The 24,771-nt window shown below is 41.8% G+C and overlaps 3 protein-coding genes across 5 annotated transcripts in view; 1 reads left to right on the top strand and 2 right to left on the bottom strand.

Moving 5' to 3' along the window:
• The window catches only part of camk1da (calcium/calmodulin-dependent protein kinase 1Da), an 82,618-nt gene extending 75,985 nt beyond the window's left edge, over positions 1-6,633 (bottom strand). The window contains exon 1 of the mRNA XM_026146036.1: positions 6,304-6,633. Within this exon, the coding sequence (XP_026001821.1) occupies positions 6,304-6,404 (101 nt within the window). The 5' untranslated portion in view covers positions 6,405-6,633. The remainder of the gene's footprint in view (positions 1-6,303) is intronic.
• A 3,355-nt stretch (positions 6,634-9,988) lies between these two features.
• cdc123 (cell division cycle 123 homolog (S. cerevisiae)) lies at positions 9,989-17,920 on the bottom strand. The gene is made up of 14 exons (XM_026146037.1): positions 17,848-17,920; positions 17,613-17,697; positions 17,298-17,369; positions 17,054-17,117; positions 16,791-16,823; positions 16,359-16,454; positions 15,262-15,368; positions 14,971-15,022; positions 12,329-12,404; positions 11,972-12,094; positions 11,634-11,662; positions 11,434-11,535; positions 11,211-11,348; positions 9,989-10,770 (listed from the first exon to the last, which is right to left on the bottom strand). Exons 2-14 carry the CDS (start codon positions 17,684-17,686, stop codon positions 10,711-10,713), a joined length of 1,026 nt encoding a protein of 341 aa, XP_026001822.1. The 5' UTR covers positions 17,687-17,697; positions 17,848-17,920; the 3' UTR covers positions 9,989-10,710.
• A 788-nt stretch (positions 17,921-18,708) lies between these two features.
• nudt5 (nudix (nucleoside diphosphate linked moiety X)-type motif 5) lies at positions 18,709-24,549 on the top strand. Of its 3 annotated transcripts, none has more exons than XM_026146982.1 (11): positions 18,709-18,738; positions 18,945-19,016; positions 19,332-19,401; positions 19,630-19,697; positions 20,679-20,731; positions 20,809-20,916; positions 21,024-21,119; positions 21,267-21,368; positions 23,387-23,395; positions 23,479-23,532; positions 23,622-24,549. In XM_026146982.1, the coding sequence occupies exons 3-11, from the start codon at positions 19,345-19,347 to the stop codon at positions 23,729-23,731; spliced, it is 657 nt and encodes a 218-aa protein (XP_026002767.1). In that variant the 5' UTR covers positions 18,709-18,738; positions 18,945-19,016; positions 19,332-19,344; the 3' UTR covers positions 23,732-24,549. The 3 variants fall into 3 exon arrangements, with proteins under 3 accessions (XP_026002767.1, XP_026002765.1, XP_026002766.1); XM_026146980.1 differs by lacking the exon at positions 18,709-18,738 and adding an exon at positions 18,806-18,827; XM_026146981.1 differs by lacking the exons at positions 18,709-18,738; positions 18,945-19,016 and adding an exon at positions 19,023-19,170.
• The last annotated feature ends 222 nt before the right edge of the window (positions 24,550-24,771 follow it).

The following is a 24,771-nucleotide window of genomic DNA, read 5'->3' as shown; positions in this document are numbered from 1 at the left end:
ACGGCACTCGAAAATCTGTCAGATGTTTTAGTACGACTTTGCTAAGCTACGAAGCCGCACCGCTTGATGGATTGTTGGAGCATTACGGCTATCATAGGCAGGAGCTTCGCGGAGTGATACGTACTGTGCTTCAACATAACATTACCGTATTGTGTGTGTATAACCTCTTTTTAAGTTTTGTGGAGATTATACATGGTTATGTTGAGGATATGTCGGCCAATTTCCACTGGAAATGCCTTTTGGTTAAACTGTCAGCGAGGAATTTGCATTTGCACTGTTAAATATTTATATAACTTTAATGCCCATAAAAAACAGCTGCTTGTTTAAATGAAAATACATTGATGGGGTTTTTTGCACTAATAAAGTTGTGGAGTAGTAAAGTATTTTGTCTAGTGTCAATTATATCGTCAGTTATATCGTTATCGCAAATATTCAAATGTATATCTTGATAAATACTTTTGGTCATATCGCCCTGCTCTACTATCTATATTGATGTCCCTCCGGTACACCTGGACAAATCGTGTCCAGGGAGAAGGAGGTCTGAGCATCTCTGCAACCCTAACAGACGCACAGCTGGGTCTGGTCTGCAAAACACATGGATCCCATATAACAAAAAACTAAACAAAACACTAAACAAAACACTACAGGATTATAAACAACTAACAACCAATCACAGTTTACCAGCCTGAGAAAATGACTCAACGGCAGAAATAAAGAAAATGGAACAGATGCACAGATAAGCCTGGTGACACACTGTGAGTTTTCAAGCCTCAAACTGATTGTGAAAAAAAAAAAATCAACGTGCACGTACATATGTACAAAGTTACCTACCTACACCCCCCACACACATACACACAAACACACACAAAAGCATGTTTGCATACATGCACTTTTAAAAGCGTGGGCTTGCAGTCCACTAATGAAGTTGTCACATAGCAAACAATCATCTTTTGTTCTATTTTTAAGCTGCTATTTATAACAAGAAGAAAAGAAACTTTCAAATCGACATCGTGTATGTTGGCACAGCAAAGCTACACAATCGAGATAAGCAAAGTAGAGCTGCAGACATAAAGAGGAGCTATAGAGAGATCTCAAAGGTTGGAGAGATGAAGGGAGGGTGGACTGTGAAGTCCCAGAAACAGTGTAGAGAACGGTGCCAACCGCAGGGAAGTAGAGCATCAATTAAGGGCAGCGTGCCCTAGATGGGACAGTCAAGTTCCCACAATGCATCACCATCACGGCCACCACTTTACTTTCAGTCTCTGTTTTACACACACACAAAGCACAGCGCTAATGAAAGGTTTGGCATACACTGTACTCAGTGACACTTTTGCAGACCTCAACAAAATGTATTGTTAGACTATCTTCATGTATTTGTTGTTCAACATGTGCAGATATGAACTTTTCTTTTTTAACTGAACACATTACTGAAAAATGCTCACGGATGATGCTGTCACAGTCTCTAAGTCAGAGCAGCTTCAGTGTTTGTAGATTGCACTCTGCAGCACATGTAGCAGAGTAGCATCACAGGTAAGCACATGCTGTTGTTGAGGGCAGCAGTATTCAGATTTGACTGCCTTACAAATGCTGGAGGATTGGATGAATATATTGGCTTTTTGGCCAAGTTAATCACTGGTTGTTTTATTGTTTTGGTTTGTGAGTATGCCTAAGGCACAGTGATGTGGTGGTAAGCGCTGTTGACTCACAGCAAGTTTGCACGCAAACACGTCCTGTTCTCTTCAGGTACTCCAGCTTCCTCCCACAGTCCAAAGACATGCAGTTAGTGGAGTTGGGTTAAACAGGGATTCTAAATTGACCTTAGGTGTGAATGTGAGCGTGAATGGTTGTCTGGCTCTCTGCATCGATCTGTCCAGATGCATCACTGAAAACTCAACTTAGTAAATCATTCACTTCTAATCTCCTCCATTTAGTCATGTACGTCTGGGTTGTGTGGATAGATGTCTAATCAAAGAAGACCTCTCTCTTCCCAGCCATCTCCTTTGCCTCTGGCAGCAGGACACCTAGGTGCTTCCAAGCCAGATGAGAGGTGGAATCTCTAAACATATCCTGGGTCTGTCCTAGTCCTCCTTCTGGGAGGACAGAAGGAGGACTAGGACAGACTCCTCCTCCAAGGGAGGAGGGAGCCAGTTGAGGTGCTGGAGAGATCCGGAATTGCATGGTGAGTCTCTTCTGAGGTAAGAGATAAGGTGAGTCCCAGTGACCCCTAAAGGGAGCAAAAGAAGAAGAATGGGGGCCTAATGATGTCTTCCCATAGACTTATATAGAACTAGAGGTACTTTTGAAACCATTGGAGTAGTACCCTGCAAACCATAAAAAAGAAGACTGGTTTAAGGCACTTTAACCTGCATGTAGCCTTACTTTTCAGATCTGGAACCTACAGTTTATGCATATCACCAACCTCAGGTACTTCTGGCTCACAAGCCATCCCTACACTAACATTTATATTAATGATATCAAAGCACTAAATCGATATAGCAATAAAATCACAGCTAGTTTTCCTGTTTGTTGGTTTGCAAGCCTTAGCGTTTCCTCCTCAGTTCGCATTTGTCGCTCTCAATTGTGTCATTATCGCATTTATTTATGAAATGGAAAAACGGTTCAGGGCGCAGGGTGGGGAAGATTATATTTGGAACTCTGGATATGACCACAGACCCCGGATGCTTAAAGTTGTCCCGTTCGTCTTCATCATCATCCCTCCTGCTGAGAGCTGCAGCCTACCTGAGGCTCTCACACACGTGTACACACAAAGAACACACTGCTGTTAGTGCTGAATTATTGAGCAGAGAGCGACAGGGATGCACAGAGCATGCACACCAGGAGAGGGTAATAAGACACCAAGGAGAGCTTTATGTACATGACTCCAAACACACACATAAACACAAACGCACACACAGCTGCCAGCGTAAGCTAATCCTTCTGAGGTTTATCCAGTGTTAGGGGACACAAATATATGTCACACATTGGTATTAAGGCCCAGAACAGAAGAGGTGTTTAAGTGCACACAAACACACTATCCCAAAAAGAATCAAGGATGATCCAGCATGAGGAGACGGTGTCAGGTCTGTGACATCAAATCCTGTCGGTGCAGATGCAGCTCCAAAACGCTGACGCAGAGCACATTCAACACTGCAGCAACAGTCTGACTAGTCCTTTTTCAACTGCCCTCCTCAAAAAATAACTAAATAAATAAACGTGCTGCTACACCCGAACACAGTGCTGGTACCGAAGAAAAAAGTTACCCTGGAAACTCAATAAGCAAACACACTCAGGAATACAGGAATTTTTTTGTGAGCTGTTCCAGTCTGCTGCTTTCTTCCCTGATCTTCCAGCTTCATCACTCAAAACGGATCTGTTTCACATCCAGTCACCTCTCATCTTCCTCTTCTTCTTCCTTCTCTCCTAACAAATTACTCCCTCATCCCACACACACAGACACATTTGTATCCCCTTTCTGCTGATGCATCAGGTTCAAAGATCCGTCAGCAGCAGCCCTGGTTAATGTGTGGCTGCAACATGGCCGACTCGGATCACTGAATCCTGTACCAGCCTGCATCCTGAGCTTGTGCGTTTCTGTGTGTGCCTGTCTCTGTGTTTAATGTCGGGTCCAAAATTTGTGGCTGTTGTGGCGCAGAAGCAGACCAGACAAGCTAGCGGTCTAGCATCATTACACAATGTGACGGAACTTCCTTCCTATTCAGGGGAAGTTCTTCTAATCTGTCTGCTGTTAATCCCAATCTGTGTCCGCCCTGTTTGTCTCCCTCCAGGCTGCCGTCCAAACAGGCGCAGCTCACTGCTCGCAGCAGGAAACCAGAGAGGGCAGACAGATGCTCGCAGGGACTGGCTGTCAAGAGATTTGGGAGGCGTGGACCTGTGTTTCTGTTGCTGTTTAAATGAGGAGGAGAGGGAGCAAGGAGAGGAAGTGTGAAGGAGTCTAATTTGAAGTAGAAAAAAGCTTGCGAGTGCATTGGTGATACTGCTGTTGCTGCAGCTGCCAGGGGAATGAAATTCCTGCAGTCTGTTAAAGCCTCGCTGTCATCCACAAGAAAATCCCCTTCACGGCTACAGCTTAAGGTCACCTTTAACAACGCAGCAATCCTAAGTCACTGTAGAAGCCCCTATGTAAACATCCCATACAACAGAAAAGCCACCAGGAAAACAAACAAGAATACAGAAGGAGTCACTAAACGAATGTAAATCCATTCAACAGCAATAACTACTGTACTTACTTTGCAGGGAAATCAGAGACATCTGTATGCACAAAATTCAAGGAAAAACCAACATAAAGTGCCTTAGTAAGGCGAGTAGCCACCACTTACTGCCAAACCAGACGGGCTAGTCTTGAGTATTCCAGAAACTGCTGATTTTCTGGGATTTTCCCACACAATGCACTCTAAGGTTTACAGAGAATGGACTGAAAAAGAGAAAAAAGATGTGGTGAGCGGGCGTTCTCAGGATGGAAATCCCTGGTTGATGCCTGAGGTTAGAGGACAATGTCCAGGCTGCTTTGAGCTGATAGGAAGACAACGGTAACTCAAATAAGCATCTCTCAATGCACAACACAAAGACCCTGCCAACGACCTGTCCTGACAACTAGGAACGGGAAAGTCAGGCTACAGTTCACACAGGCTCACCAAGACTGGTTGACACGAGTATGGAAAACATGGCCTGCTCTGATGAGTCTATCAACAGTTCAGCCTGCTGGCGGTGGTGTAATGGTGTAGGGGATATTTTCTTGGGAACCTCAGTAGGAAGTGAGCATTGTTTATTGCCGTTGACCATGTCCACCCCTTTATGATCACATTGAACCAATCTACTAGTGGGTAATGTGCCATGTCATAAAGCACAAATCCTCTCAAACTGGTTTCTTGAACATGACTCATCAGGTGTATCTGACATCCCCATATTGGTGTTGTTCCTGGATCCTGTTCCTGGATGTTGCTAAAGGTTGTCTACTGATGTCTACGCAGGAAAAAAACATGACCGCAGTGTTGAACCTGGACCAACGCTAATTATGATGAACAGCAGGAACAGTACTAATACAGGTATATCAGATATCAGAACAGTTACCAGACCTCAACCCAACAGAGCACCACTGGGATGTGGTTGAACAAGGAAATTCACATCATGAATGCGCAAGTCAACAAAACTGGAGCTACTGTCTGATGCTGTCAAGTCAATATGGACAAAATTCTGTAAGGAATGTTTCCAACACCTTGTTGAATCTCTGCCACTAAGAATTAAGGTAGTTCTGAAGGCGAAGCAGGGGTTCTACCCGTTCATTATTAGAGATGTGTACTTAAGAAAGTGGCTGATGACTGTATAGGTATTTAGCAGATAAATCAACAGACAGGGCCAACATCAGCCAATATTAATAATATTTAAATGCATCGCTACCTCTAAAATGACAAGTGCACCCATGCCATACCAGTAAAAAGCCACCCATAGCATAAAAAACACCCTTTTTACAAATGATTTTGTCAGCTCTAACACAATCCTCAAGTCTCTGCATGTTTTGTTATGGAATAAATGAAATACGTGTACAGTCATTTCCATGGGAATCTGACAATGTGATGCCAAAGATGAGCGCAACAACATTGATTACAGCTACTCAAAAAGCTCTCAAAAGCCCTGCAAGCCTCTTTCAAAACATTACGAAAATACTACACTTGATGTGCTGATACCACAAAGCCCTGATTTAAAACCACTACAATCATTTATGTGTGTAATGTCACTGATTAAAAATATATGTCGACAGGCAGAACTAACGACGAGAGGCCGAAGTGGGTATATAAACGACTGAAAAGATAACATTTGTGAATTGTGAAGCTAGCTAAAAGTTCTCAATATTTGGTGTAAACAGTTATCACGCTAGCTAAAAGTAATCCCTAACAAACTGAAACAGCTGAACATCTTGTGTAAGCGGAATATTCAGCTGCTATAAAGTCATTATTAATAGTACTCGGTGCTTTATTACACAGCGATGCCACAGCACGAAATCCACTGACGTGATTAAAGCCCCCCGCTGAGCAACCACAGAGCTCCGACAAGCATCCGCAAGAAGACTACAGTAATAGCAACACAGAAGAAGAATGTAGAAAGCGGTCCAAGAGTCAGCACTCATGCACATTTCAAGTCCATTTGAACGCTGCCCCCGAGCGCAGTAAGGTCACCGTAAACTCTCCCAGCAGCCCCGTTTGTAGACAGACACAAGCCCGGATGGATATTACTGGACTATCACTCAGACCAACGAGGTGAACTCAGACAAAAACCGTGTGTACTCACGTGCCGAGGACTTCTTTAAAATCAAAAATCTTCTTAATGTCGTCGACTTGTTTTTTCCACGTTTCCCCTCTGCCGGTGGTGTCTCCGTTCTCCCGAGCCATGGCGCTGCTTTGCCGGCCCAAGTCCGACCCCAACACTGGGCTGCGGGAGCAAGGATGCGAAAATAAAATAAGACTACAGGAGGAGGGGTGGTGTTGGGGAAGAAGACGTGGGCTAGAGTGTTAGGGGTTTGAGAGTCCTGATGGTCTGGGATCCGCTGCTGCAGGACCATGTGAGTCCTCCTGCAGGTTACCGTGTCCCCGCTTCCTCCTCCTCTTTCTCTCTCTCACTCTCTCTCCCTTTACCCGCTCCCCTCCTGCCTCCTCCTCCCGTCTGGATAGTGGCTGAGTAAACGTGGACGAAAGACAAAAGAGCCTCCGCCACGGTCTTTCAAAATAAGAGCATGTTACTTGACAAGCCAAAATTTAGCTGGAATAATATTATTAATAATATTTTTTCTTGCAACCGCCACAGCTATTATACAGTCTTCAATCAGCCCCAGAATCCCTAGGCTAACAGTAAACTCAAAGCATAGGATCTAAGAACGGGGGAAATCATTTGCTGACGCTATCAGACTTCATTAGCTTATGGTATGAACAAGGAAAAAAAAGGTGAAAAAAAAAAACCCTGTAAAACACAATAAAATAAATCGAGTAGACTAATTTTTTGGACTTTCACCAATGGGGGCGGGAAGTAGTAAATAAATTAATTAGTCTAAAAAAAACACTCTTCCAGATTTTTTATTTTCTTATCCAATGACGTTTTGTTTTTGTTTTTTCCATTCACTGGATAAGAAATTAACCAATAATTGAAATAACCTATTTTCTGGGTTTACAGTCAAATAAAATGGAAACCCATACTTCACTTTCACCAAACTGGTTAATCACGTCTCACTCTTGATAGATGTTTTATCAAACAGTTTCACATATACGCTATCTGGAGTGATTTATTTCACGCCACTCAATTTTTTTCCCCAAAAAATTAGTTTTATATTGAAGACAGAACCTCACAACTTCCGGCATCGCGTTTGTCAAGCATCTCTAACTTGGCGGCTAATCTGCCTCCACCTGCAATTCGATAAACGTCTTTAATAAACGCCTTTAATTGGTGAACCCCCCCCCCCCCCATCAACATGTCGGGGGACCAGGAGGGGGGTTCCCACTGGTGCACAAAATATCTAGTGTGTTCAAATCCACCTCTTTGCTTCTATGATTGTGATTGTTTATTTAACAACTGCGTCCAAGTCATACTCTGGCAGTGAGTGTTATGACATTAAAGGGAGCCGGTGGAATGCTGTTCCTTGCATCCTGCTACTTCTTTTGAGCAGCAAATTCGCAATGCGCCAGCATTATGACAACAGCTATCACGTATTCATCACCATGTGGGATCCCTAAAGGCGTCCATGTGGCTCAGCGGGGCGCCCAGGGATCAGCGGGGAGCCCAGCTGCAGCAGCGTGCTCACCTAAGTTACAGTGGTCCTCATAACACCTGGATTGCAGACGGAAAGAGCGGTGATCCCCGGGCTCTGACAGCTGCAGGGGCTGAGGTCAGCTCAGGCCGCGTTACTGCCCACAACACACGCGCACATACACGCGCGCACACACACTAGGTTATGTTTGCACTATAAGGAGACAGAGAGAGATAGAGAGAGAGGGGGGTGGAGGACAATGTGTTGCAGCTTCAGCTGCTCATGAGTATTCCGGCTGCAAACTACTGCAGCTCTTCCTCAGCAGCATCCGAGGAAAACTCCTCTCCCCCACGCTTCTCCCCCCTCATCCTAGTCTTTTTCTCTGAGTCAGCAAATCTGACCTCCCCCGGTGAAAGATGATTACCCGGCTGCAAAGGGAGGGAGGATCCGAGGTGGGTGTTAGAGCCATGGTTAAAAAAGAAGATGAAGGTCAAGGAAGACGAATGGGGCCCACTTACTGCCTGCAGCTTGAACACTGACATTTTAAATGCAGACATGTGCGCACGTACAGAAATCATTTGCCTGGCTGAGATGCTGATATACATATTTCCTCTAATGTCAAACCCTCCAACGATTTCACACTCTGAAATGGCTTGTATTAAACGATCCACTCCCAGCCCCCACCCTCAGTACAGCTTCCATCCTACCTGACATCTGACTTGATGTAATGTGTGGATGGATGAAAGGATTTCTTTAGCAGCTGATGTTATACTGAAATGCAGTCACGATCTACCATATTAAGGAGCTGGGGTTGACACATTTGCTTAGGTGCCAACCAAAGAAGCTGGATTTTGCGGTACTAAACATTACTGTCTTTGGAACAATAGGTCAGGGTTTCAATCCTGGTCAGGGAATGCATTCCATAAGAGTATCCACAAAACACTATACTAGCCTGGAAGTCAGCTGTTGAGGAACAACGACAAACTGAAAAGATGTCTGAAACAAGGCATACATGGACTCAATGAACTGGCAGCTGACTCAATGACAGCGGATATATATGCAACACATGGGAACTATAGAATAGCAGAAAACAAACATCCACAATGACTGAGAAGCACGTGGCAGCTCAGTGCTATAACACAAATAGAACACAGATATGACTGAAGCTGGAGCTCCAGAGGTTACTGCACAGCATTTAGCATGAGCAGCATGGATATGATGAGGCAGCCCTGGTAAAGGACATCAGTCTAACTGAAGCACATGATGCCCAACCACTTGAAAGGAGAGATGCTGAGGATCAAAATTGATGGCAGAATAAAGGTAGCAACCGAGGCGATCACACCCAGCAGAAATAGAGATTCATCAGACCAGGCAACATTTTCCAATCTTCTGCTGACGAGTATTACTTAGCCTGTATGAACTGTAGCCTCGGCTTCCTGTTCTTAGCTGACAAGAGTGACACCTGGTGTGGTCTTCTGCTGCTTCAAGGTTCAGTGTGTTGGATACTCAGAGACACTCTTCTGCATACCTTGCATACAAGTGGTTAATTGAGCTATTGTTGCCTTCTTATCAGCCCTTATTACTGCCATATGATTGGCTCATAGACATATACTTTAAACAGTTGAACAAGTGTACCTAATAATGTGAGCAGAGAGTGTAACTGCAGGCCTATCGTATCTGTATTTTTTTTAGCTTGATGCACTTAATGAACTGGACTCAGTGCGATTGTGTGTGTGTGTGTACATCTATATTTTTAATCACAGACTGGAGTTCATCATTAGCTAAGCTTTGTATTTACCCTTTAGTCTTTATGATCACGATCAGATTTTGTGATTTGCCCCCTCCCCCCAGCAGCAAATACCCTTTGTCACATTTCAGCAGACAAGCTCGTCCTTATTTGCAGGTCAAACTGGATGTTTACATACACGTTTCAGTTTCATAATGATGACAAGTGGTGAGGCGTATTCACAATATTTGTGTCATGCACACTGTTGCTGCTCGTCCACAGCGGTTTACCTGGCGAGCTGTACCTCTGACACCCACTCTTTCATCTCCCCATAATTGCTCCATCAATCCAGTGAAGAGGAAAAGGGGGAAAAAAGGAAAAGAAACAAAAGTACTGCCCTGTGTCGTGCGTGCGCAGCTCATTTAGCTCTCGGGGTAATGAGAGCTGTTGCGTAACAGTGCAATCAATTTCTAATGTGCTGGTTTACAGCACCCACCAGACTGACAGCCGAGTCAATACACGACAAAGAAGTTTAATGGTGTTCTTTGGAGCAACAGTCTACATTGATGCGTGATGAGGGGAGAGAGAAAAAAGAAATAACAGGACTCCAAATGAGCGCAGGGAGCAATGACTGTGTCAAAACTGCTCAGAGGAAATTGGCAGGGAAAGATGGAGGAGCTGGGATTTCTGGCAAGAAAATTAAAGGTGACTCAGTGATGAAGGGCTTTAGTGTTAAATAGAGAAGTCTGTCAGCCCCATAGGTAAAGAAACAAACTGACACTGTGTGTGTGTGTATCAAATTGATTTCAAACCAAGAGAGACTGTTTTGAGATGTGATACAGATACACAGACTACTCCACAGGCTCAAAGTATAAAAGCAAACATTCTTTACATTGTTAATGAATACATCATTTTACAGTAACACAGTCCCCGCCCCCACAAAAAGTGAAATAACCAACCCCTGGACACGGCAGAGGCCTCTATTAAGATCGGCAATAAGGCGCTAGGCAGTGTCGAAGGAAATGAGTCCCTAAGGAACGGGTAACACGATCTGCTAATTTAACATGCTCCATTCGAGTAATGTGAAGGAGCTATTTAGGAAATCCCGGGTACACCGCGTACCATTCTGAGATTTAAAAAAAAAAAAAAAGTAGAAGGAACTGGTGCTGAAACAGAAGAGAGGGTGAAGAGTCACTTCATGCAGATTTTATATGGAGAGCCGATGACGCTGATGTCACTGTGGCGCGTTCTCCTGCTCTTCCTCCTCCTCAGACTCTTCCTGTTGGCTTTTCTTCTGCGAACAGGAGAAGAAGGAGAGGAGAGTTTAACCCTTCACTGCAGTCACCTGTCATTTTACACTAGTGTAGTATAACATTAGAAATTAGTACTTTTCTTGTACGTTTTTTATGGTAATGCTAATCAAAAACTCTCCACATCATATGATTAAGATCGCAGTAACGGAGTCAGCACCAGATGAGCTCAGCATGTCCAGTGGTTACTGATGGGATGCTCTCTAAAGGTCCCAGCTGCTAGTACAATGGTGGTCAGTCAGTGGTCAAACTTTAGAGAACCTGGGCTACATGCTGGTGCAAGAAGTTGAGTCTTTTCTGCTGCAGCCGCAGCTGAAAATGCACTCACTATGTCTTTTGTTTCAACGCCTGAATGGCAAACAACGTTTGTGTTCATGCATGACAAACAGGTCGTCATGCATGAACGCAACTTTCCAGGACCTACCAGCTTGAGGAAGTCGATAAGTTTGTATGCATCCTCTCCTGTGGAGAGGTCGACAAAGTCCCGTGGAATTCTGTAGCTCAGACAGGGGCTGGGTTGCACCGTCACCTCGCTGGTGGTGTAGCGGAACGCCGGGCCTTCCTGCACAGGTCCACAGACACACTGAGCATTCATTAAGACTCCAGAGTGTGTTGCAATACGGGACATACAGTATACAATGACTGACCTGCTGCTCTGCAACCTCTCCAGACGTCAGCTCGCCCCAGGTGAACAGCAGCGAGTCAGTCACCTCTCCGAATGGGTTCAGGTCGATGAGCCACACCCTCCCCTGCGACACACACGAAGACACATACAGTAAATGCAGCTCACAAAGTGTGTGTTGGGTTTTTTTTGATTTATCAAGAAAAACATTCAGTATCGAGTTACCTGGCTGTCTCTGTAAACATCAAACACAACTGTAAAGCAGAAAAAAACATCTGAATGAGTAATCATTTAACATTCACACTACTGTCTCGCACAACTTCAAAAAGCAAACTTTTATTACCACCTCACATTAAACATTAAAATCACAATTAAGTGAAATGTCATCAGTCTTCGCTTTCATTTCCGTCCTGCCTAAATGACCCCATTTTTAACAGTACATATTTAATGACTTTCATTACTCCACAAAAAGTCTGTTTCTGTCTGAGGAGAACTTACGAAACTGAAAATATTGCATTAAAATTTACATGTACAGGGAAAAATAAAAGCAGGCTGATGCTCACAGTCTTCATCCAGGAAGTTGTACTGGATGTGCTGGCTGAAGAAGTCCTGAATGGCCTGGCTTATCTGCTCCTCCTGCTTCAGGATGTGCTGGTAATACTGCGTGTAGTCTCTTGGGGAGATAGCTGGGAGATCGCACAGACACATCGTCAGCACACTTTAGATTACATTTTATAATTGGTTCTAAATTAGCCTCCTGAATAACTGTACAGAGAATTTTAAAAAATAATTCCCGTCTCATGCATGAAGCGTACTCTCTTTATGTCCATTTGTAGCCACTCGGTGGCTAACGTGATCAAACGCAGTGCAGATATTTATGGACAACACTCGTGTAAAAGAAGAGGAGGGACAGTTTTTACCGATCAGTTTGTTTTCTTTGACAAAGCAGCGAAACTCTCCGCCAGGAATCAGCTCACTCCACTTCCTCAGTACCAGCTGAAGAAAGAAGACAAGTGTTAGAGTGTGAGACAACCATTAAAGAGGAGACACTGGCGCTAGTAAGCCAATAGAAATACTTAAATACGGCAGCAGATTTGTTGATAATACAAGGAAAGCCAAAGAATGTGTTAGTGCTCTGCATGCAAATTACTCCCAACTGAATCAATATGTAATGAAGTTTTCAGATGACACCATTATTCTTAGCTTACTCACATGCAAGTCTGACATTTTAAACCAGGACTGGACAGGCTTGTGAAAAAACTGAAGAAACGATGGTAGGTGCAGGATCCTTTGCAGATCAAACCTCTCTAACTGTTTTATTTGATCTTATTTAGTTGCACTACAGTATTTTTTACCCAGTCCTGTTATGTTCATGCAATTCCACTGAGCAATGCATATAAACAACAAAGGGATGTGAATATTACTGTACACAGCAATGACATTACACAGGTTACTTTGTACAAACACACTGAAAGTGCGTTTACTTGGCTCATAAATGTGGCCGTGATTGTAAAGCAATCAATCAGCATCTCCGTTTCCTTGGAGACTCCAGGATTTCGGTTCTGCTGCAATGTCTTTTTTTTTCTTTTTCCCCAGCGTGCTTCAGTCCACCTCTAACACCTGTAGTAGTCAAGTTTTTAAGTTTTAGTTGAATGGCAGGAAAAATCATGGGATCGACTTCCCCGACATTTTTGTATTTTCGCTGGCTGGCAGGATTTTAACCAATCCTTCACATGACTGAACTCCAAGTTTGTGCTAATAAATGCTGGTAGGAAGTACAGGCTCCCTTTGTGTAAGCACACCAGCTATAAACACTCATTTTTCTCCTCTGTCAGTTAAACTGATAAATAAAACAGCTCATGCAGAACAGAAAGGATTTAAGGCAATTCTTTTTTCTTTTTTTTCTTAAATTGACTCTTTATCTGTTGTTTACTTCAACTCTTTCCCTCCTTAGTCACGTATTAAGGATAAACCTTGTTTCTCTCTTTTGAACTGACATGTTTCTGTTGTATTTCAGGTCTCCTTCCAGAACTAAATGACTGGATGTGACTGGTGATCTTTGCCTGTATAGCTTATCTGGACTACCCTCGGGAAAAACCTAATACCCAATCTAATAGTTGACAAACTCCATCTTTATTGATATAAACTGAGGTGTCAAAACTTATTAGGGGAAGTCAGAAAAGGTCGCCACTTGTTGCTCTCATGTTTGTGGGTGTGTGTTTTTTGATGTAGCGGTTGGCTGACAATTATTAACTAATCTTATTTCATATGCAAACAGCCTAATGGCCAACACAGGATGACTCACCAGGTCACGAAAAACAAGCCTGTAAGAAAATGACCTCTCTTGACTTATGACCCAGTCATCGCTTTTCTGGTGAGTTTTCAGTCTCAGCTAGTTACTGAATACAATGTTTGTTTTTAAGAAATTACTGTTGTATTTGGAGTCAAACAGATCATAGAGATCAGGGTATGTTTTAGAAGTGGCTGCTGTATGAGTCTGGAAAGTCCTCAGGCTTTTTAGTCAGAGCCAGCGCTCCCTCATAATCTGCAAAACCAAAATAAGCTCGGGGTTATAATAACAGGTGCTGTCACAATGCAACGAGACTAATCAAACATGATTTCTTTTTCTGAAAATGTTGAGGAGTGTAAATGGTGAAGTTTTTTGTGAAACCGTTTGTCTCCAGTTTTTTGAATAAGTCTTAAATTTTAATCTTTGCATTTTTCTGTTGGGTTCTGAAAATGCCAACTTTGGGAGCCAGCGAGTGACTAAAAAGACACATTTGTAGTTTGTGTTCATAAAGTGACAGCTCAGAAAAGGGTTTTACTTTTAGTTGTTTCTAGGTTTTATTCTTCTTAATCATAAAGAGAGGTGGCATTTCTTGACTCCAGCTATATTTGTTATTGTCAGAGGGATTTACTCTGCTGTGACGGCTCAAATAGAAGAGCTACAGCTGAACAGAAATGCTCTCTTGGTCTTGCTCTGAGCTCTGTATTACAGTGGGACAGCAGTATTACACTGTTTCACCCATCATCCTCACCATATGCTACTAACAGCTGCCACTGGCCCTCGGGCCATACTTTGGCAATCTTTTAACAGCGATGAGAGACACTGTGAGCTGATTTAAGTGCTCGAGTAATTTCAGTTATTTCCATAACGACGCGGGGTTGGCAACCAGCAGAAGCCAGAGGGGTTTTTTGTTCTATCAGTCCTTTTAAACAAGAAGCTAAACACTCAACAGCACCTTCAATATTTGCATCTGTTCAGCTGCTCATTAAAAGAATGATCTAATCAGCCAATCACATGACAGAAATACATTTAGGCATGTAGACATAGACAAGGTGGCCTGTTGATATTCAAACTAAGTAAGGTGATTAAAAAGACTTTGAATGGTTGTTGCTGCCAGAGAGTCTAATCTGATCTACTTTTTTGTTGTTCCAGATTTATGTTGTATTATATTTTGTGAACATGTGTAAAGCAAGAGTAAATTAAGCCTCAGGGTAATGACACAAAAACATATTTGGAGACTATTCTTCTTTATGGTGGGAAAAAGAAAGTATATACCTCATAGTTGATGACTGGGTCTGGGGAGTCCTGGTCGCTGCATTGAAGGAATCTGAACATGGAAATGACAAAAAAGTAATAATAAAAACCTTAAAAATTTACTTTTCACTTTCCCCACACTGAATGTTTGTCATGGAGTGTGAAGCAGCGAGAGGTAAATCTACAGCCCAGCAAACACTGCCAGTTCAAATGGGCCTGCGCACACCACACCAGGTGTTTTTCCTTTTTTCTTTCTTTAAACGAGCCCAGTTGTTTACGATTGTGATGTTGTTGTTAGGCAACGGGACTTACGGCTGCGTGAGGTCATGCGTGATGAAGTCGGAACTTTTGAAGAGCAGAAATATATCACTGAGGCTGCGACACTGCAGGGAGCTGTTCAGAGCAATCCAGTTCGCATCCTGTAGGGAGGGGAAACAAACACACACGTTAAGTTACACTGGATATAAAACGTGTGCATTCAGCTGTTAAAATGACAACATGCTGTGCTGTTAAAAAATGAGACCACAATAAATCATTTGAAAATGAGGCTGCCAAGAGTCCTACATGTTACAATCTCCCAGATTCTCCATGTGTCTCGACTATGAGGTAGGATGGCAATAAAAAAGCCTTTTCTTAGAAAGAAAAACATCCAAGCCAGGTTACAGTTTGCAAAAAATACATCATGTCTCCCAAAAGCATGCGGGAAAATGTGTTACAGTATGATAAGACTACACACACAATTCCAAAGGCATGTTTGGTGCAAAAACCAAGGTAAAGCATGGTGGTGGCATAATCATGATTTGAGGTTGCTTTGCATTAGTCAAGGTGAAGGGAATTGTGAACACTCCCAAATACCAGTCACTTTTAGCCTAAAACCTTCAGTATGACATGACAGAGAGCCTAAACGTAAATTCAAATAAAATGTAAATTCGAATGGCAAAGCTGGATTTCAGATCAAACAGAAAAATCAAATCAAAACAGAAAATCTGAGGGGAGAAGTTAAGAGGATTGTGCAAAGGAGACGGCCTTACAATCTGACAGATCTGGAGAGGTTTTGCAAGGAATGGTGGAAAAATGTTGCAAAGTCAAGTTTTGCCATGCTGATAGACTGAATGTTTTGATTATATCAAAAAGTGCTTCACTAGTATTAGCTTAAGGGTGTGCCCACTTATGCAACTAGCTTGTTGCACTTGGATTTATTTGGTTTGCACTTGAACTGTAAAGGTTATAGGTCACATCAAAGGTGGGAAACATGACTTATTATGGTTTCGTCACACTAACATCAGAAAAACCTGGCAGAACTATATGCCCTCATCCTTAATGAATAATTCATGAGGCATTTAGTGACAAACAGATGTTGGTCATGCTAACACTCTTCAATCTGAAGCAGAGGAAAGCAGTGTTTTTACCCGTGGTGCGCTCCAATTGAGTTTAGGGAATACACGCCCACCCAGGCTGTTTATGGCCTCCAGCACTTTAGAGGTGAACTCTGGAAACTCAGGAGCCTGGCAGAAACATGACATTTCAGGCTGTTATTCCCACCAAGCAAAATGATAGTACAAGCTTAAAGGTGAGGTCATGCACATTTATTACATAGATGCAACCTGATTTAAAGAAGAATGAGTTCACCTCTTTAGCTTAAACGCTTATATCTACATTAACATAACAGCACACATATGAAGAAACATATACATGGAAGTAATGTAAACTACAAACTGATACTCGGCTATTTTTTAGCAAAATGGTTTTACGTAATCATCCGAATTGACTGTCTTTGGTTTAACTGTAAATATATAATAACAAATAAATGAGGCGCACTTGGACCCATTAAGGACACTTACAGTGACTGTTGTAGTTGTTTCATCGTCTGACCACTAGAAGGGAGGAGAGAGTTAGAAACATGATCGGCCATGCTTCACAAGAGCATCCACCACTGTAACAGCACATATGTGACACCAAAGACGTAAAAGCTTAATATGTCCCATTTAAGGTTTTAAATTTGTTTCACACTTATTTAGGTCATATTCAGTGCGATAGTGACCGTGCGATCCATTTATGATCTCTGTGACGTTCTTCCAATCTTGAAAAAAAGGCTCCAGCTTACCTGAATGTCTTCCTCTGCATCTGAGTCGCTGTTGTTAGTTTGTGTCTGCTGTGTGTTGTGGTCACTTGAGGGAAGAGAGAATGAGGAAAAGTGTAAAATCAGAAGAGACAGCATGTAATCTGTGAGCAACTGTCAGAACGCCCAATTACGTTTAAATCATGATTTCCACGACAGAACACGTTTGTGAAATTTCACATAGGAAACATAACCGTGTGTGTGTGTGTGTGTGTGTGTAGTCTGATACCTTCCAGAGACTACCAGTGTCCCATCGTCCAGTAAATAGTCTATTACATTCTGAGGCAGTGGAAGAATCAGACTGGAAAACAAGACGAACCACATCACGTGTATAATACACAGAAACCAACAAAATATATGAAATAAAAGCACAGAAGTAGAAGAAGGGTGCACTGTTTACTATTTACACTCACAAAGACAGAAAGGGCAGCTGTCTGCTTTTTGTCTGTCGGCTAACGTTAGCAGCCGGCTAGCTGCCCTTTATTTTACAGCAACAATTATAAAAACGTTCAGTGGACTTGCTCTACAAACGTTAGCAGTTTACCTTTTAATCGTATGTTTCTTAAATATCGGATACCAAACCGAAAACTGACAGTTGACAACTTGCTCCTTCTTCATGCTGCAATATCCTGTAAAGGAAACGAGTCCATCAGTAAATAACTTCCGAATCTCTTTTAGAAACACATTAAAATTCTGGCTTGAAATTACACAAAATCTTCACAGTTATGAATCGATTTTAATGATTTTAATTTTACTCAGAAAACGGTGAAAATAAATACATTAGTTAGCTGTTGGTACAATTAAAAACCGTGCCATAAGTTTTCGCTCAGGGAATCATTTTCATGGTGCACATGTAGGCGTGCAGTGAGCTGACGGAGATCGTTTATTAAAAAGAAGACCTCACTGTGGATGCCTTAAACTACAATTGTAAACGTAAAAAAAATAAAAAATGTTATTTATTTTAAAGAATTAACCGGATAAGATAAGATAAGATAACCTTTATTAGTCCCACACTTGGGAAATTTGTTTTGTCACAGCAGGAAGTGGACAGTGCAAAAGTTATGAGGCAAAAATTAGAATACAATAAGAATAAATACAGTACACAACTGTACAGAATAGAATAAAATAAAATACTATATACAGTAGAATAAAATAAAATAAATATACAATAAGATAAAAATAGAATACAAATACAATATACAACTGAGTAAAAATACAACGATGACAGAAAGGATTATTGCACTTAGTATTATTGCATATGTATGGATGTGTGTGCTTGATCAGTTAAAGTCTTTATTATGGAGTCTGACAGCAGTGGGGAGGAAAGACCTGCGAAATCTCTCCGTCCCACACCGTGGGTGCCGCAGTCTCCCACTGAAGGAGCTGCTCAGTGCTGTCACAGTCTGCTGCATGGGGTGGGAGATGTTGTCCATCAGGGATGACAGCTTAGCCGCCGTTCTCCTGTCACTCACCACCTCCACTGGGTCCAGAGGGCATCCTAGAACAGAGCTGGCCCTTCGGATCACCCTGTTCAGTCTCTTCCTGTCCCCAGCAGAGATGCTGCCGCCCCAGCAGACCACGCCATAAAAGATAGCAGAAGCCACAACAGAGTCATAGAATTTCTTCAGGAGTGGGCCCTCCACTCCAAACGACCTGAGTCTCCGCAGCAGGTACAGCCTGGATTCATATATAGGTGTATTTTCCGTGAAATGTCTTTTTTTTTACTGCAAACAAAGCCGATAATTAAAACTAGAATGAAGTAATTGCTGGATTTGTATTGTAAATATTTCATTAAAAATGTTAACATTGAAACTGTTTATTGAAATAGATTTAAGTTTCTCGGTTCTTCCCATTATTGTGACGTTTGTTGTATCAGGAAGTGGCAGCAGAGTGACTCATCATCGTTTCTCTACTCTCTACAACTAGTCACACACGAAAGGGAGTTCACGTGAGTTAATTTGAGTGTTTTTTACAAATTTACCGGATTGTTAAAAGTTTGAAATACTCGAGCTCTGGCAGTTTGTAGCACTGTGAAGGGTAAAGCAGATACCCGCCGTTAAATAAACAAAGACACACAGGGAAGGAAAGCTAAATGCGGAAAGGTAGGGGGAAATTGAACGGTCTTGCAGTTGCCTGGCTCTGGCAGCTAATTGAGTAGCTCATGATCTGAAACGTCTCTTCAGCGTTTAAGCACGGGTCGATACAACTGCTGTATTTTCCTGCCCAGGTCAGGCTTTCTGACTCGTCTTTCTTTCATTTTCAGTCGGACAGTAACAATGAGCAACCACGAAGAACCCAAAGACACTGCAGCTCCTCACATTGTGAAAGAAGAGGTGTGTGTGTGTTTAAATGTTTGTGAATGAGGGCGTTCAGAAAAAAAATGTCGACGCTAGCAGTATAAAATTGCTATAATAGTGCATTGGCTATAAATTGGCTTCACTTGTGTAATATAAAAATTGTGTTATACAGTTTAAAGTAATAAAGTTTCAATGTGGAGCTTCCATGTTAGTTTACTGAACAGTAGGCATGTGATGAGCTGTGTGTATGTGTTTGTTTTCTAGCTTATTGCGGCAGGGAAATGGGTGAAGCTGGAAAAGACTACATATGTGGACCCCGCTGGAAACACCAGGTATTGTTCTGTCTGTGGGTTTCCATATTCTCAGTGAGATTAATTAACACTGATAAATAGTGGATAGTAATATAAAACATAGCCTGAGTTTAAAATAATGAGTGTATGTGCAGTGACAAAAAGATCTTTATTTAATTTAGAAATTTGGGAAATTTTGGTGTTTATCCAGACAAAACAATAGATTTAATGTGTAATATAATAGCTTAACTGAAATGGAGTAGCTTGAAAGAATAACACAGAACACATTGCTGGTCTGTTGAGGTGAAGAGAGAGCCAAATGTGAAAGCAACGGTACTGTTTTACTGTTAGTGCTACATCCCTACCCCCACCAATGGTCATGATCTATGGGTAGCAATGGAAAGAATGAGATCGCGAATCCACACTCTGGAAATAAGCATCCTCCGAGTGGTGGCTGAGCTGAGGGCGAGAAGGGGCTCGGGGTAGAACCGCTGCCTCTCCACAAAGGAGTCGTCTGAAGTGGTTTGAGCATCTAAGATAGTGCCTGGGTCCCTTCTAGGCAAGGTATGTCTTACTTGGAGGAGACCCCAGGGTAGACCTAGGATTTGCTGCGGAGGTTATGTCTCTCAGATGGATTGGGGAAAAACTCTTTCCAATGGAAGACTTGGAAGAGGTGGCTAGGAAGAAGGAAGTCTGAGCATCTCTGCTTAGACTGCTACCCAGCGACGTAGACACATAATTCAGTTTTTTTCACCATCATCATTCATTTTTACTCTTAGCGAAGTACAAACCTGTCTGAAACACTCAGTTTCAGACAGGTTTTTTCTGCTCTTGTCTCTATACGATGTCAGTAGATGGTTATGTGGATGTTTCCTCTCAGGAGCCCCACCCACCAACTGTTCAAAAATGTTGATTTTGATGGGCAGAAGAAAGTTAGCTTAACTGGAAGAGGAAGGAAGGATGGTAGAACAGCACAACAGGTCCACCCTTAAACTACTTTGATTACCTGTTTTAAACCTCCAGAACCTGGGAGACTGTGAAACGGACAACGAGGCGGGCCAACACTGAAGCAGATGGTGAGCGTATCTTCTTTCATTTTCTGGTTGTTCAGCTTTTGCCAGAGTTATTGAAGGCTAACACATATTTCCTCCAGGTGTGGGAATAATCGCTCTGCTGAAACGGACGCTGCATAAGGACTGCGTAGTGATGGTGAAGCAGTTCCGCCCTCCTCTGGGATGCTGCACTCTGGAGTTTCCTGCAGGTCAGTTTTTTCACTCATGATGTGCTCGATGATGGAGTATGTTCCAGGGTAATGAAAAGTGCTTAATCATCTCCAAGTTGGCACTTTGTTATTTTTCTGTTGTTTAGGATTGATCGATGAGGGGGAAACTGCCGAGGCGGCTGCACTGAGGGAACTGAAGGAGGAAACTGGTTACACAGGAGAAGTAGTAGGAGTCACTCCAGGTACTATTACACACCATACTGCAGAAATTCAGGGATCGGCAGGATGAAGTGTCCATACACATTTTATCTTTGAAAATTCCAATAAGAGCGATAAGGTTAAGTAGACTGATAAGTTTGTTTTGGCTAACATTATTGCTGTGCTTGCAGCAACCTGTCTGGACCCTGGTCTGTCTAACTGCACCATTCAGACTATCCTGGTCAACATCAATGGTGACGATGTGGAGAATATCAACCCAACACAGAAGCTGGGTGAGAAAACTTTTCACAACTCAGTTTTTTCACCATCATCATTCATTTTTACTCTAACTTGTTTAGGACATAATTCAGTTGGCCATGTTGCCTTCATCACTTTTCTTAGATTCACTTACAAGCAGAATTCCTGTGCAGTAATCTGAAGCCGGTGCTAAAATAATTAAACTCTATTCTAGAGGGAAAACTTGATGACTTTCAAATATATATTTTTTACCCTGAGCTATGCTTGATGGGTCACTGTTTCATCTGACATGATCACGGACAGAAATGACTCCCCACAGATAGTAAAGTGACCCCTGACTGGATCGACCCCGGTGTCTATTGCTGTCTGTATAGGCCAGCAGTCCACTGTTCACCTTAGCTGTTTATATGCTGTGTGAAGAGTTTCCACATCTATTTACTCTGGAGGAGGATGTAAAACTTTGAAAGGAGTCTGACACAGGTCATGAGTCGGTGAAGCTCACTTCTGTCAGGCAGCTGTAGTGAGGTGAAAATTTGAGGATATGTTGAAGTTTTCTGTCAGTAAGCGCTGCTGTTTTTGAAGCTGTTAGCCAGCGTTTCTGAAACTGTCTTGAAGAGGATGTAACGTTGCTGAACTCCGAACTACAAGACTGTCAGGAATTAATAAGTATGTTTGCTCGTTTTTCTTGTGTTAGTCACATTGTTTCTTTCCTCAGATGATAAAACATAGATGTCATGAGACTTCAAGTTGTTGTAGATGAAACTACACAGTACTGTGTAGTGCTGTTAACAAAAAAAGAAATAGGCCTTCTAATCTGTACCAAAATGTTATGATTTACCTGGATAGAACTTTATTAATCCCTTGGGTAGGTTCCTCCAGGAAATTCAGTTTCCAGTAGCAGAACGCCAACAGAAATTTGCATAGTAAAGAAATAGAATGTAATATAAAGTAAAGGTGAATGAGAGAATATACTATTAGCATATATACAAATATAAATACAAAATATATAAATAGGCAATGAAATATACTCATTTATGAGATGTAGCAGCCAGATGTCTATTGCACATTTCAACTATTGTCAGTCTATTGCACAGTGATTAGTTCTTCTTCAGTGATTGTTTGCAAACACTAGTTTGGTTTTCCCCACCCTCCTTTGTCCTTCCCCTCCCCTCCCCTCCAGAGAGGAGTTAACCAGTTTGACGGTGTGTGGGACAAAGGAGTTTTTATTTGTACTATTGCTCCTGTAACATGATTTCTGTCAGAGTAGGAGAATATTAGCTTACTCTTAATTAGTTTTGGTGCTTAAATGCGTTACTGTAATGAGCTCCTTGGACAGCTTCTAGAATTCATTTGGTAGTTGGATCTTCACTTTTCTCATGCAGGCTTTTACATTGCTGGGAGTAACAAGAGGTTATGGTAGTGTAGTTTATTGAAGCACACACAAAGTATCTGCCTTAACAAGCCTGTGCCCCTTTTTTCTTAACAATTCATTCACAAATGGATGAAATGGTCATTTAGAGGTTTTGGTTGTGTTAATTAAAGTTAGGCCAAAATGAGTAGTTGGTTCATCATTTTTCCAATCTGTAAATTGAAGATTTTGTGATCTTTCTGTTAAAAATTAACAATACCTTCGTGACTTCATGTCACTGTAGCTCACCTGCTTGAGCAGCTGATCTAATGCTGAAGCCTACTGCAGCAGTCTGGGTTAGTGTAATGGCTCGAAAGTCTCAGTTGGTTTTGACATTCAAACCTTCCAGCCTCTGCAGTTCAATTGGCAATTTAGAAACAAAGTATCAATCCTGTCGTGCTATTGATCCGATACAATACCAAGACTAATTGCATCTGCTGTCTCCTGTGAGTTTTACCTTTGTCATAAGCATCTGTACTCAAACATGAACTGTCCGTATCAGATTGTCCCACTGTTATGCAGCGTTCACGTGTTAAACCTCCTAAAACATGAAGAGAAACTCAGTCTTCCCTTTTTATGCTTCTTAAAAAACCAATATCATTATGTTAAACTTGTTCTCTTGTGTTGTTTTTTTCCCCCCCACAGATGATGGAGGTGAGTCATGTTTCAGTTCCCTTTTTAAGTAGCCCTCAGACATAAAGGCCCATGTGACCATTTCATTGATCTTCTCCTTCCAGAATTTGTCGAAGTTATTCTTTTACCGCTTGACGAGTTCCAGACCAAAATAGACGGTGCGACTTTTCACACACTAAAGTTTGTGCAAGCATTCAGACTGTAAGAATTAAAGCCTAACATGAGCTTCCCTCATTTTATCCCACAGATTTGTTGCAGAAGGAAAAAATAATGGTGGATGCTAGGGTGTACATCTTCGCCATGGGGATGGCTCAGGCCTTCTTTAAGCCAAGAGAGCTGCCTGTGCTGAAGCAGTGAAGGCAACCTGCTGAAGATGAGGATTGACGGGAAGAAATAGTCTCTTTTTTGTTACACGGGGCTTCTGCATAGGAGCACAAAATTTGGACGTGTGTTTTTAAAAATGAGGATTTTTTTTTTATTTCAAATTGTGAAATCAAAATATTTGTGCTTTTGAGACTAATAGAGCTATGTGTTTAAAATCATACTCAAAACTGAAAACTTGAAGTCAGAGGAGGAATTCAAAGCTGTGAGAAAGCAAACCTATGAAGAAGCCCTGTTTACACTACATGTGCTGGACCAGTTTTTGCTCTTGGTGTGAAGATTCCACCATAACTCATGGTTGGGCTTTAAGCCTGACAAATAGTAGTTTCCAAGTTTTTATAAGATAGCTTGACTTAACACAGGTTCTTGTAGGTTGTATTTACTGATTTGAAAACATTCCTTTACATGTGCTTACATACTGTTTGACTTAATGAGAGAAAAATCCACCTCAAACTAATTACCCGTTTAAAAGCTGGCTTTGTGGGGAAAAAACAGACTTCACTAAGTTGAATAATTCCAGCTCATGTCTCCTTTGGTCATTTCAGAATGGAAAGGAGCCAATGGTCACAAAAACTGTCACAAAGTGATAACGGTAACATAATTGGCAGATATATTAACATTTTAAGAGCGTAACTTCTCTGTAATGTACAGCAAATGAACTCTATTGATTTCAGTGACTGCTGTGCCTCAAACATTGATGCGGTGCAATTACCTGGAGATTGGTACTGTATTTACCCTAGCACTTAGAAATTACTGACCCATGAATAAACATATTCCCCCTACTTGTTCTGGAATATGTGCTTCTGTTTTAAAATTTACACTTTAACAAACAAAGATATGGAAACTACACGGTTGTTTGTTTGGTTTTTTAAAATTTACTTTTTACTGCTTTGGTGAAGAAATTTGTGGAACAAAAAATGATTTGAGCCCTGTAAGCCAAACAGAGTTCTATCTGTTATATTAAGGGTCTACTAATCAAATCAGTTTGTCATTTAAATAAGAGGATAATCTTTTAT

This window comes from Astatotilapia calliptera, chromosome 17 (assembly GCF_900246225.1).
Source record: "Astatotilapia calliptera chromosome 17, fAstCal1.2, whole genome shotgun sequence".
In the NCBI taxonomy this organism is placed as follows: domain Eukaryota; kingdom Metazoa; phylum Chordata; class Actinopteri; order Cichliformes; family Cichlidae; genus Astatotilapia; species Astatotilapia calliptera.
The sequence above is the reverse complement of the archived record's forward strand: the minus strand, read 5'-3'. Positions and strand labels throughout refer to the sequence as shown.

Excerpts from the sequence above, each read along its gene's own strand:
- cdc123 (XM_026146037.1), bottom strand. The coding sequence starts at position 17,686 with ATGAAGAAGGAGCAAGTTGTCAACTGTCAGTTTTCGGTTTGGTATCCG. Across the intron at positions 17,370-17,612 it reads AAGAAACATACGATTAAAAG|TCTGATTCTTCCACTGCCTC; the intron begins GTAAACTGCTAA and ends CTTGTTTTCCAG. Across the intron at positions 12,405-14,970 it reads ACCCAGTCATCAACTATGAG|CTGGTACTGAGGAAGTGGAG; the intron begins GTATATACTTTC and ends TTCTTTCTTCAG.
- nudt5 (XM_026146980.1), top strand. Across the intron at positions 19,017-19,331 it reads ACACACGAAAGGGAGTTCAC|TCGGACAGTAACAATGAGCA; the intron begins GTGAGTTAATTT and ends TTTCATTTTCAG. Across the intron at positions 19,698-20,678 it reads GACCCCGCTGGAAACACCAG|AACCTGGGAGACTGTGAAAC; the intron begins GTATTGTTCTGT and ends TTAAACCTCCAG.